The 14,353-nt window shown below is 39.7% G+C and overlaps 1 protein-coding gene across 1 annotated transcript in view; it reads right to left on the bottom strand.

Annotated features, from left to right (window-relative positions):
- Positions 1 to 14,092, bottom strand: part of DHX9 (DExH-box helicase 9) — a 51,914-nt gene extending 37,822 nt beyond the window's left edge. The window contains exons 1-4 of the mRNA XM_069459270.1: positions 13,986 to 14,092; positions 11,165 to 11,297; positions 10,366 to 10,506; positions 18 to 129 (exon numbers count right to left, since the gene is read on the bottom strand). Of these exons, the coding sequence (XP_069315371.1) occupies positions 18 to 129; positions 10,366 to 10,506; positions 11,165 to 11,275 (364 nt within the window). The 5' untranslated portion in view covers positions 11,276 to 11,297; positions 13,986 to 14,092. The remainder of the gene's footprint in view (positions 1 to 17; positions 130 to 10,365; positions 10,507 to 11,164; positions 11,298 to 13,985) is intronic.
- Between the last annotated feature and the right edge of the window lie 261 nt (positions 14,093 to 14,353).

Below are 14,353 nucleotides of genomic sequence, written 5' to 3' on the forward strand. Positions count from 1 at the left end.
GCATTCAAGTCCCTTACCTGCCTTGAGAGCCAGATGGGGAGGAAGAGGTCCTCCCATGGTTGTGGGTAAACCTCCTCCAGCATTTGCTGTGTCAGGTATATCAGTAAGTGGGGGTGGTGGTGATGTTATCTGCAAGAGAAAAGGTCAAGGCAGTGTCAGGGCTTTTCCCTTCACAGGGACCAATAAATTCTTTTAATACTTAAAGGAGACCCATGTGTCACACTTTCTTTCCTCACAATACTACCATCTTTGTTTTTAGTGATTATGAAACTATTCAGTTCTAATTTCAGGCAGAAAAAGATAAGGGCAGTAAAAATTACTCATAATCCTGTAACTGGAAATTACACACATATATATCATATGCACCCAAACATAAAATTTTTCCACAAAAAGTATGATCAGTTTATACTATATAGTTAGCTTACTTCATCCACTTAGTATCTTCATAAATGCATTCAACATAAAACAAGTATCTTTTAGGCACTTCCACATGCTACACATTGTTCTGGGTGCTAAGGATACAACAATAAACAAGACAGACACGTTCTGTCTTCACAGAGCTAAATTCTAATAAAAAGAACTATACAGGCCGGGCGCGGTGGCTCACGCCTGTAATCCTAGCACTCTGGGAGGCCGAGGCGGGTGGATCGCTCGAGGTCAGGAGTTCGAGACCAGCCTGAGCAAGAGTGAGACCCCGTCTCTACTAAAAATAGAAAGAAATTATATGGACAACTAAAATATATATATATATACAAAAAAAAAAAATTAGCCGGGCATGGTGGCGCATGCCTGTAGTCCCAGCTACTCGGGAGGCTGAGGCAGTAGGATTGCTTAAGCCCAGGAGTTTGAGGTTGCTGTGAGCTAGACTGACGCCACGGCACTCACTCTAGCCCGGGCAACAGAGTGAGACTCTGTCTCAAAAAAAAAAAAAAAAAAAAAAAAAAAAGAACTATACAATAAATGAAGAAATGCATAATATGTCAAGCGGTGATAAATGCTATAAAAAAATAAAGTAGTAAAGAAAAGTAGGAGGCCGGGCGCGGTGGCTCACGCCTGTAATCCTAGCACTCTGGGAGGCCGAGGCAGGTGGATCGCTCAAGGTCAGGAGTTCGAGACCAGCCTGAGCAAGAGTGAGACCCCGTCTCTACTAAAAATAGAAAGAAATTATATGGACAACTAAAATATATATAGAAAAAATTAGCCGGGCATGGTGGCGCATGCCTGTAGTCCTAGCTACTCGGGAGGCTGAGGCAGTAGGATCGCTTGAGCCCAGGAGTTTGAGGTTGCTGTGAGCTAGGCTGACGCCATGGCACTCACTCTAGCCCGGGCAACAAAGTGAGACTCTGTCTCAAAAAAAAAAAAAAAAAAAAAGAAAAGTAGGGACTGTGAGAGGTCATTATTTTAAATAAAGTGAATAGGGAAAGCTGCCCTCATAAACTGACATTTTAGAAAAGACATGAAGCAGGCAAGGAGCTAACCAAGAGAGTATCTAAGGGAAGAGCATTCCAGAAAGAGAGAACGTCAAGTTCCAAGACAAATGTACAATATTTTATGAACATCTTCTACTTTAAATACTGATCAACAAGAATTTTAATGACTTACTACTCCACTTTATGGACATACTATACATAACATGCCATACCATGTTGATGAACATTTAGACTATCATCAACTTTAAACAAATTAGAAAACAGCATTGCCATAAACTCTTTGTACTTTGGCATATTTCCTTTAGGAAAATGTCATGAAAGTTAAATTCCTGGGTTAAAAGACATCAACATTTTAAAAAGCATCATAGTGCCCCACGGAAAGCTCGGTGACTTAAATACACCAGCACTACATATGAGAACCTATTTCTCTACATCTTCTCCAATTCTGGGCATCATAGTATAGACTTTACATCTTTACCAATATTAGGTCTGCTTTTTGTTAAAGAAACCTATTGTTTCAATTTATGTTTTCTTTGCTCATTATTCTATCTGGAGATTCATTGACCTCATTAATTTCTAAGACTTTAATATTTTGTGCTATTTACCTTTTGCCAAACAAGTTGCAATTTGTCCTTTCCAACTTTGTTAATGCTACATATTGCCCTAGAAAGGTATTGTTTTTTATTTCTATAGTTGAATCTAGTTTCTGCCTTTGGATTTTCTGTAAAATAGCCTGTCCTATCCCTAAGCCCGGTTTTGCATTATATTTTAATATATTTTGGTTTCTTTTCATTTTGGAGCTAGTATCATGCAAATTCAATTACTATAATCTTAAAATAATTAAAATTATTTATTAATGTGTGGTAGGATTAGATAGTCCTCCTTTTAAATTTCAAATTCTTGGTTAGTCCTCAACAATTGTTTTTCCTAATTTTGTCTAATTCCCAAATATGTTAAAGTTACACAATTTACTCAGAGAACTTCCTTACAATGAAGTGACATCTTACAATAACACAACTTTCCATCCAGAAATATGGTATGGATCTAAATTTCGTCAAATCTTCTATCTGTTGAGACAATTCTCCATGGATATCTTGTGTTTTTCTAACTCTTATCTAGGTATCTTTTCAAGGATGTCTGAATAGCAAATAACCTTGAAAGATAAGAGATATCTTCCTCCATGGTAGAAGGCAGATTTGTTTCCTAAACAGGATAATAAATATGGGTGGCAGGATTCCCAGGAGCCCCCTTTTAAGATTGGGGGCTTCCTAAGCTGTGATACAAACTCACTGTGTCCTTAGCACCCATCAGGGCCTGTTCCACATTGTTATCAAAGGAAGTGGAGACAAAGGGAAGGGAACACATGCAAACATGAAGCTCACTATGTTGTCAGTAATAACATCCTTTGTCTCAGATTCAGGAGTCTTGTGTCTTCCACCAGCATCAACGAAATGGTGGCAGACTATATAGTTAGCTTGCAAGGAGACTCTGGAGTTTCTGACACTATCCTTCAGTAAAAATCTGTTGTATTGTTCTCATAGGTCCTACAAATTATACATTAAGTTCTTTATGTAATAGTTTTTATTACTATCATTAACAGGCTATTTTCCAATTAAATTCTTCATAATATTTACACCTCATTTATTTTTCTTCTCATACTACCTATCTCTCTTCTTTTCTTTCTTGACTGAGTAATGGTGGTGATAGCGGACACTCTGGTCTTGTCTTAACTTCAGAGGATATTCCCTAGAGCAGTGCATCTCAAACCATCTGCAATGAAGAACCAGCTGAGTTTTTTTCACCCTAATGCACTGGGAACATTTTTGTAAAACATACCAAAAAGAATTGCTAGAAATATGAAATAGATACACAAAATATATGCCCCAAGTTTTCTAATTCCCAGATTCAACAAAAATAAAACTGCTGCCACAAGTAAGTGTTTCTAAATGTTTACTCATTTCTGTTCTGGCCCCTTTCACACTGTAAAACTTTGAGTAGCACTGCTCTGGTGCTTATTTTTGGTACAGTCTTTACCATTAATTTTATTTTTTAAATTTTATCTACTTATTTATTTTTATTTCAAAATATTAACTAAGGGGGTACAAGTACTTTCATTACATGGATAGCTTGTATTATATAATGCATAAGTCAGGGCTTTTGGTGTGCTCATCACCAGAGGAGTGTTCACTGTACCCAGTATATAAGTTTTTAATCCCACATCCACCCTCCCACCCTCCCCCATTCTTGGTTTCTCACATCCTTTAGCTACTATTGATTTTAGATGGTATCTTTTAGCATGTCAAGGAAGTATTTTTCTACTCCATTTCTTAAGTACTTCATTGGTAGTCAAGTGTTTGATTTTATCAAATGCTTTTTTAAAGCCTTTATTAAGATGATCAGAAGATATTTTTCTCTTATAAACTCCTTGATATGGTGTATTAAGAAAGTTTCATTAGAGGGTTTTGCCTCAGATGTGGTGGAGGTGTTATACAAGATACGATGTATACATCATATTACTTTCCTAAATTATGAAAAATTCTGAATCCTCAAACCCATCCAACCAGATGGGTTTTAGATAAAGGACTGAGGATCTGTATTATTTACTTTTTTCTTAACTAGATGCAATGGATTATTTTCTTTTGAAAAGAACATTTAAAAAATCTTACTGGTCACTTTTACTTCCAAATTCAGCAATTTCTGATTTTACCTTTACTTTTTCCCATTTTATTTTTGAGTGGAAAGCTTATTAGTCCATTCATTTAAAAAGCTTTCTTGTATCACAGTGAAAATATTTAATGTTCTTTTGAATAAATGGCTGTTCCTCTGATCACTCTAGAGTTTTGACAGACACTGTTATCTAAAGTCTATAACCATAATTTAAAATTTCCACTTAGATGTAAGTGTTCAAATTTCCAAAAATTAAGGGTTTTTTGGTCACTCTCTTACTTTTTCACATTACCACTTTGCTTTTGCCAATATATACACTAGCACTTCTAAAGCTAGGTGGACTATAGCCTTGTGAACTGATTGTCTTTTCTGGTTCTTTGAAGTTTATTTTGGAAGGCAAATCTACAGAGACAGGAAGCAGATCTGCAGTTGCCTAGGGCTGGGAGCAGGGACAAGAGCCCCACTGCAAAGGGGGACGGGGAGTTTTTGGGGTGCTGGAAAAGTTCTATGACTGGATTGTAGCAGTGGCTGCACAGCTTTACACATTTGCTGAAAGTCATTGAATTGTTTATTTAAAATGGATGAATTTTGAAAAAAAAAATAAAATAAAGTTTATTTTGGTATTAATATTGCCATTCCTATTTTATTTTGTACTGCATTTGCCTAATACAGCTTTACCCTTGCCTTTATTTTCAATCTTTCTGTATACTCTCCATTTTATACAGATAGTGCTCCTCCAAGGTTGGAGGTATGGAAGCAAAGTAAGAAAAATTCAGTGGGCAGTACTGGTGCCATGATGCTAACTTTTCATCATCTTTCTGCCACCTTTGCCCACCCCAGGGCCACAATTCCTGTTTACCTCACTCTTTACCTATACCAATAAGAGAAAAATTCTTAACCCAAGAGAATTGAGGTGTTTGAGTGGGACAATTTGAGTGGGAGGCTTTCCTTTTTACAACATTTCATAAGCAATTAAAATAATAGGGGTAATAGAGAGAGTATTAAAAAATTTCAGCGTGCATAACCTAGTGATAGTTAAGTGAATGAACAATTCAAAGTTGTAAATACAGTAATACCTCAGTACTTGACACAGATTGGTTGCAGGCCACCCCCAGCAAAATCTGCACATACTCAAGTCCCACAGTTGGCCTGGTGGAACTGTGTATAAGAAAAATTGGCTCTCTGTACATGCAGGTTTCATATCCTAAGAATAATGTACTTTCAATTTGCATTTGGTTGAGAAAAATCTGTGTATAAGTGGACCCACACAGTTCAAACCTGTGTTGTTCAAGGATCATCTATAGTTAACATTTTGAAGAAATGTCTCACTCGTTAATAAAGAAACGCAAATTAAAATAATGAAGTATCATTTATCTTTAAGACTACCAAAACTAGTAAATCTATCAATACAGGCATTCTGATAATGCTGAAATGTTAATGGTTAAGGCATTCTGATGATACTGCAACGTTACATTAAGAAATTGTAGCAGTCAATAATACTGACAGATTAAAGTAACCAACCCGCTGCCTAAAACCAGTGACAAAGCTGGTTCACTATTTCTGAGGGCATATTGTTCTTATGTATAAATCAAACAAAATCCCCATCAAAAACCAAATGAGTTTTATCCAAAAAAAGAAAGGCCAGGAAAATGGCTCACTATAAATAATGTAAAAATTCAAGCTTACAAAAGGAGAAAACTTATACAGGGAAGTCTTAAGGAATCTCACCATAGCTGGAAAAAAAAGCCTATTTATTTAAAGCTGATCTATTGGGACTAAAGATCTTATTCAAGATGAACTATACAGCTCCCTGTCAGGTAAAATCAAAAGATTAATTAATTATGATTTAGCCTAGCTAAAAGTATTGATGTATTCATTACAAAAAGATATCAGAACCTGACAGAACGCCTAAGTTTACACAATGGTATTATGTATAGAATGCTTATATACTTAAGGATATGGTTCCCAACCCTATCAAGTGAGAAGATGAAAATAAAGGAGCAGCCAGAGAGAAAGAAAGATAATCAAGGGAATCCAGTGCTAGAGAAGAGGCAAGAGTGTGTTGAGATGGAAGATACGAGCAATATAGCCAAATGCTGATAAAGTTAAAAAAAAAGGGAGGAGGGCGGGGGGAAAGCCCAGACTTCACCACTATACAACATAGAGGGCTGTCTGCAAAGTATCCAGCCATGTAACCTTTCTCATTATAGTAACAATGGCTAGATACTTTTCTGGACAGCCCTCATACACCTGTAACGGAATTCAACTTGTACCTCTTAAATCTATTAAAAAAAAAAATAAGGGGAAAGTGTCCATTTTATATTGTGAAAAAATTTTTTGGTATGGCAGAAAGCACAAGCAAAAATAAAGATGTAATGGGCAAACTGAGAAAAAATATTTGTAACATAATCACAGATAAAAGGTTAACATTGCTAATATGAAAGTTTGTTTGGAAAGTATCCAGCCATTGTTAATATAATGAGAATAGTTAGATGGCTGGATACTTTCCAGACAGACCTCCTGTATGAATAACTTAAAAAGACCAAGAATCCAACAAAAAAGGGATAAGATATACAAACAGGCAGTTCATAGAGACATGCAAATAATCCTTACATGCCAAAAGATGTTTAACTCATAATTTTAAAAATGCAAATTAAAAGAACACTGAGATATCACAGATTGATAACACCATAAACAATTATGGAACTTTCCCCATCACACATATACTAGAAAGAATTACTGGAACATAACCTTTAAGTCATGTCCATACCTGGAAAGAACCCAGTCCCCAAAGCAGTGACGTACAGTTAATAATTATAACTAAACATAAAGCATATAAAAAGGAAAACACAGAGGTAGATATGGTCTTCTCCACTCGAAAGGACAGACCTGTTTCCCCTTAGGAAATGTCTTTTGCTTTGCACCCTTACATTTTCCTTACAGTAAATTTTTCATGCAATTTTGCTGAGTGTTTGTCATCTCTCTCTCTTGCAGGCCAAGGCTTGTGATTCTTCCAAGCCCAGAGCCCAAGAACTGGGGCAACACCTCAAGAGTCCAGCCATGGACTGAATAGGACCGTGACAAGATCTGAGCATGCTAAAATGCTAATGAAAAAACGAAAGTAGGGAATTGCTTCTGCTATAGCAGAACTAAGTTCCTACTGCAGATAACAAACTTTAGGAAAAAAATTACAAAACACCCCCCACAACTATCTATATTTAGGCAATAAAGGGTGAATAAAAACAGGCAGATTCTAAAGGAAAGCTAAAATAGGGAAGCAGGGAATATCAAGGGTCTAATTTCTATCTATTGAGGCTTTTAGCCTGAGTGAAGCCAGCAGATCCAGCCTGACTAATCAGAGAATGAGCTGTTTAGAAAAACCAAAGCTACTGGAAAGTGAGGAGGGAATCCTGAAAAGAGCCAGGAAGGAGAGCCCCATATTGTGCATAAACTTTGCCCAAATCTTTGGCTAACGCCTCATCCACACATGTATAGGGCAGACTCCAAGCCGCCTAGCAAAGGATCAGAAAATTAGGCCGGGCGCGGTGGCTCACGCCTGTAATCCTAGCACTCTGGGAGGCCGAGGCGGGTGGATCGCTCGAGGTCAGGAGTTCGAGACCAGCCTGAGCAAGAGTGAGACCCCGTCTCTACTAAAAATAGAAAGAAATTATATGGACAACTAAAATATATATATATACAAAAAATTAGCCGGGCATGGTGGCGCATGCCTGTAGTCCCAGCTACTCGGGAGGCTGAGGCAGGAGGACCGCTTGAGCCCAGGAGTTTGAGGTTGCTGTGAGCTAGGCTGAAGCCACGGCACTCACTCTAGCCCGGGCAACAGAGTGAGACTCTGTCTCAAAAAAAAAAAAATAAATAAATAAATAAATAAAAAATAAAAAAAAAAAAGGATCAGAAAATTAAAGTGAGATTGAACACCCAAAAGATAGCATTTGCAATTTGAGTTCAATTAACTTAATTGTCTGATAAAAAACAACAAAATCAATATTCTTTGTAGGAATATAATATTATTCAAGTCTCCACAACATAATATTCCAATGCCCAAAATTACTTGACAAAGAGGAAAACATGATCCAATCTCAAGGAAAAAAAATACAAGAAAGAGTCCAACCCTGAGATGACTCAGATGTTAGAATTAGCAGGCAAGGATTTTAAAGCAGATATTAGAACTACACTCCATGACATAAAGGAAATCCATATTCATATTACAAACATGTGCTTATAATAAATGAAAAGAAATGCCATTAGAGAAATAAAATCTATATAAAAAAAAAAAAGAACAAGTTGGAAATTCTAAAAGTGAAAACAACAGTATCTGAATGAAATAAGTTCACTGGATGGACTTACCAGCAAAATGAATTTGACAGAGAAAACTATCAGTGAATCTGAAGATAATCAATAGCAATTATTTTACTTGAAGAACAGATAAAAGAAAAAAAGAAGAAAAATGAAGACAGCCACAGGGACCTGTGGGATATCAAAAAGCTTAACCCAGGAAGAGAAGGAAAAAAAACGAAAACAGAAAAAATACCTTAAGAAATAATAGCCAAAAGTCTCCCATATTTGGTGAAATATGTAAATTTATGGATTCAAGAATCTCAGCAGGTGGGCCGAGGTGTCACGCCTGTAATCCTAGGACTCTGGGAGGCCCAGGTGGGAGGATCGCTCAAGGTCAGGAGTTCGAGACCAGCCTGAGCAAGAGTGAGACCCCATCTATACTAAAAATATAGAAAGAAATTAGCCAGACAACTAAAAATATATAGAAAAAATTAGCCGGGCATGGTGGCACATGTCTGTAGTCCCAGCTACTTGGGAGGCTGAGGCAGTATTGCTTGAGCCCAGGAGTTTGAGGTTGCTGTGAGTTAGGCTGACGCCACGGCACTCTAGCCCAGGCAACAGAGTTAAGATTCTGTCTCAAAAAAAAAAAAAAAAAGAAAGAAAAGAATCTCAGCAAACCCCAAGCAAGGTAAGTACAAAGAAAACCACACCCAGTCACACCGCAAACTCTAAAAACCAAAAATTATGAAAAAAAAGATCTTAAAAACAGCCTGAGAAAGCCAAGACATTACATATGGGGGAAAATGACTGGATTACAATCACTTCCCATAGAAAACAATGGAAGGAGACAATGCCACATTATCTTCAAAGTGCTATGTGAGGCGGTAAAAAGTATTTTTGGTCTTTGACCCCATTTCCTGGCACACAACACCTAAAATCCTTAGAATTTCCAAAGTGGAGTCTTTTTGTATGCTAATGAGTTGACTGGACAGCCTCTATGTAGCTTCAGAATGGGGACTGGTATGCTGGAGAAAGACCAAGGCATGATTAGAGGGTTTAGACTTTCAGCCCCGCCTGTCAACCTCCAAGAGGGGCTGAGCGCTAAGCTGATCACAAATGCCCAATGATTTAATCAATCATGCCTATGTAAGGAAGCTTCCATAAAACCCCAAAGGACAGGGCTAAGAGAGCTCCTGGGCAGCTTAATACATAAAGGTTCCCAGCGGATGGCAGGTCCAGGCAAGGCACAGCATCTCTGTGCCCCTTTCCCCATACCTTGCCTTATGCATCTTCTCATCTATATCATTTATAACATCCTTTTATAATAAACTGGTAAACAGAGGTAAGTTTCCCTGAGTTTTGTGAGCCACTGTAGCATATTAAACCCAAAGAGGGGGTCATGAGAACCACAATTTGAAGTTGGTCAGTCACAAGGTCCTGAGGCCCAGACTTGCAATTGGTGTCTGAAGGGGGAGTAGTCTTGTGGGAATGAGCTCTCAACCTGTGGGATCTGAGGCTATCTCCAGATAGATAGGTCAGAACTGAACTGGAGAACACCCAGATGGTGTCTGCTACAGAAGTGATTGCTTGCTTGGTGTGTGGGTAAAAATCTCCACACATATGGTCACAAAGGCTTCTATGTTGATTATTGTGATGTGAAAGCGGAGGAAAAAGTTTTGTACACTCACATGCTGAAAGAAAAAAAAAACCCTGGCACCTCAGAATTCTATACCTAATGAAAATACTCTTCAAGAACAGTGAAATAGGCCGGATGTGGTGGCTCATGCCGGTAATCCTAGCACTCTGGGAGGCTGAGGTAGGAGGATTAGCTCAGAGTAAACAAGTTGCCAAGGTTCACTATGGAACATATTTGAAAACAATGAAAAATTATAACCCTGGGTGTCTCCACACATACTGGGTTTGCATGTAACCTTACAACACACATCTCAAGTGCTTGGCCATAAGTACTTACCCCAATAGCTGGAACTTCTTCACTCTTTATTTCATTTATTCGCACCAAATAGTTAACAAAATCTCTGGCAGCATTGCTCTGTGCATCTTTTTTATTGGTGGAATTGCCCATGCCAGTATAATTATACCCTTCCACCTGAACCTTTAACAGTCAAGAAAAAAATGTATTAAGAGAGTCACATGGGTAATTCTGGGATTTTAAAAATTCATAATTCAATAGTCCATTAAGAGCTAACGAACAGCTAACTTTTGGAGATACACTCTATAAATATACTGAAAATAACACACCTAAAAGAATTCACGGGCTACCTAAAGAAAAAATTCGAATTGTCCAGTGTTAAGCTAATCCAAAAATAAGAATATTATTATAATAAGTGGCTCAGATATTCTCTTCTCATAAACAGAATATACACACTAAAATCTGATTTTATAATATCCAAGAACAAACTCTCCATTTGTATTTAAGCACTTTGCTTTGAAGCAAACAAGAATTGCTCTACTTTCTAAAGGCATTAGTAAAAATCCAAACAGCTGATCCAACTTTTCTGATCCTCACTACTTGTACAGAGAAAGTGGAGGAAGATACAGGCTCTAATAAGAATAATTTACCTATCAGATTGTTTTAAAAGTAATGTTCATTTGAAAATGATTTATAATGAATTAGTAGCAGTCAAGTCACAATAAAGAGCTACTCTTCCCAAATGTGCAACACATTAACATTTCCAAACACTAAACATTCTTCTTTTAATCCAAAAATAAGCCACGTAAATCACATAAATATAAACTGTATTCATCTGTACCTCACACATGAATTTCTGCCTGTTTTTGTTCCCCACTGCTCTAATTTCATAGGATGGGGACAACTTCCTTTTGCCACACCAGGCATACAGAAAATTTTTGACGTCACCCATGATTCAGGTGTCTTCTTTAGATCTAAGAAAACAAAAGTTAAAAACAGCATTATTTATAATAGCAAAAACTGAAAATAACTAATTCCTGGAAATTGTTGAAAATATAGGTTAAATATAGGATAGTTTGTCATGCTGCTATCAAAATTGCCTATAAAGAAATTTTAATGACATAATTGGAAAGTTTGTGACATGTAAGAAAAAAGAAAAAACTGTATGATTTAAATGACATAAAAACATATGCATAAATCAAGACTGGAAATATCTCGCAAAATCGTTACCTTTGGAACCTATGAGTGATTTTTATCTTTTCTTAAAAAATATTTTATGTGATGTCCTACATTTTACAATGGGTACCTTACATATTTTAACTCATTTACTCCTCACAACAATGGCAGATATGATAGATACTATTATTATTGCCCTTTTACAGGGGAAGAAACTAAGGCTTCGAAGTTTAAGATCTTTTCCAAGCCACCCACAACAGAGGCCTAAATTCAAATCCAAACTCCTATGTTAAGAAATGGTTATCAAGCCTGGCACGGTGGCTCACCCCTGTAATCCTAACACTCTGGGAGGCCAAGGAAGGAGGATCACTTGAGCCCAGCAGTTTGAGGTTGTAGTGAGCTATGATGATGCCACTGCACTCTAGCCCAGGCAACAGAGACCGTCTCCCTCCCACCTCCCCCCCCAAAAAATGGTCATCACTCTGAGTGATCAATCAATAAGCCAAAATCCAATGGTTTATTCTCATACTAATTATGACTGCTAGCAGACTGTCCTCAAATGTGGAAGCGATGTATTAGTAAGCCCAATTACATTAAGCATTCGGTTCTTGAGCTGAAGACACTAACCTATTAAATGTTTTATGTCAAATCTCTCCTTTTGGCCTTAATATCCTCAAATTTTAATGAATAACAAGTTTTCTTTAAGTGCAACATACCATACTTCTTGGCACTTCCCCTCTAACCCAGTCTTTAAAATACCAAAAGATACAGAGTTTATGAGTCTAAAAATAAGCAAGATATTTGAGAACAAATTTAGAATCAGAGAAAATATGCTATGAATTTAGTTTGCTGTAGGAAGAAATTCCATTACTAACATCAAACCTCTGTCTTTTCTTCATGTTTACTGCATTTTGTTAGCACCTACATCTAATATTATCAAACTGGATCCTAGTATAAACTTGTTAAGTTTATTGTGTAGCCCAAGTCTAACCGTTGTCAGTCATTTGAAGGGACTATTCTATTAATGGAAAAGCTGAAGATACCTATCTACAAATTCCACCCCTAAATAATTAATTTAAAAAACAAGCCCTCAGGGTGAATGAGTAACATAAAATATAAACAAACTATGCTATCAAATTCCTTTCTCCCTAGTCGCATCCAACTCCATAAAATTCAATACCAATTATATGCTAATGATGCTCAAATATATATTGAAAGTTCAGTCCTTGGTCCTTAAGCTCCAAAATCAAGTTCAGCCAACTGTGTCACTAACACGCCCAGCTGCATGCTACCTTGGCATCCCAGGCAAAACAGAATTTTAAATTTCCTCCCAAACCTGTTCAACCCCTACCCCTACATTCCCATCTCCATGAATGGCACGGCCAAGTTACTCAGGTCACCACTTGAGAGTCATCCCCTCCCTGAAGATGCCCTACGGCCATCCCCTGTAGAGCCCTTGCTGCGTGCCAGACAGTTTCCTTAGTGGATCACCTGCATGATCTATTTCACTTAACCCTTACAACAGTACAGATAAGAATCCTTATTATCCCTTTGCAGATGAGGAAACTGAGACAAACAACTTGCCCCACAAGGCAGAGCTCCTAATTGGAGGAGCCAGAATCCCAAGCAAGGTCTACTACCCTCCACCACTCTGCAACTGTCTCCAATCCATTCGCTTCTCTCCATCTCTCGTCACCACTACTGCACACCTGGACTGGTGCAACCATGTTCTACATGGTTTCCCTGTCTCCGCTCTTGCCACCCTAATCCATCCTTCTCACCACACTCCAGCCACATGGCCCTCTTTCAGCTCCGGTCCAGTCTCGGGCCCCAAGCGACACCTAACTAATCCTTTCTGCCTCTGCAGCTGACGCATGCTCGCCTGAGGGCCGAGGTATCAGCTCAACGCCCCTCCCCTCCGACACGCCTTACCGCGCCATCCCCGCCAAAGTAGCTCTCTCCCATTATCCTTTCCCTCCCATCTTCTACCAACACCTGGAGCCATTATTTCCCAAAGCCCGGCACCCAACCCCCACTCCCGACCGCCACCTCTGAGGGTAGGGCAAGGACTGCGCCTAACCTACGCACTGCTCTTTCCCCAGGGCCGGCAGGACGGCGCCAGATATGTGTGACAGGAATAAATGAAGGGCCCCAGGAGGGTTAGCGCCCCGCCGGCGACCACCACACTCGGCCCACCCCCCTTCCCTCAGCGGCCACAGCGCCGCGGGCGTACGCGGGCCGGAGGAGGAAGCGGGCTTGGGCTGTTCTGGGGACAGCGGGGGAAAAGGCTGGGGGGGGCCTCTGGGGACTCAGGCAGCGCAAGCGCGCCGCGACGACCCGCACACGCAACCGCATTCCGGGCACCAGCGGGCGGCTCGCCCCTTCCCCCACCCGCCGCCGCCCGCGCTTCACAACAAAGCCGGCTGCAGAGCCGTGGCCCACGCCTCCTGCCGCCCCACACGGTGGCCAAATCGTCCCTCCCTTACCCGCCTCCGCTTCCTGGTGCCAGAGAACACAGCCCTTTTAGGACCGTCCGAGGCTCCGGCCTTCCACAGAGACAACGCAGAAGCGCCCAGCAACTCGCGTGGAGGCAGCGGCGAAATGGCTCCGGCCGCAGCGCAAGAAGTGCGGGCGGGGGAGGAGGGTGTGTATGCGCGTACGCATGCGCAAAAGGCAAGGGGGCGGGGCGAAGGCGCTCGGGCGGAGGGGGCGGGGCTCAGCAACTGCGCTGCACCTTGCATGGCGTCGCCTAGGAGATCCACTGCGCCCGGGTCCCGCTGCTTGGGGTCAGGCGCTACCGGCTTTTGGGCATTTTAGGGAGCTGAGGGCCTGTAGCATTTAGATACAGCAAAAT

The sequence above is a fragment of the Eulemur rufifrons genome, chromosome 27 (genome assembly GCF_041146395.1).
Source record: "Eulemur rufifrons isolate Redbay chromosome 27, OSU_ERuf_1, whole genome shotgun sequence".
NCBI lineage: Eukaryota > Metazoa > Chordata > Mammalia > Primates > Lemuridae > Eulemur > Eulemur rufifrons.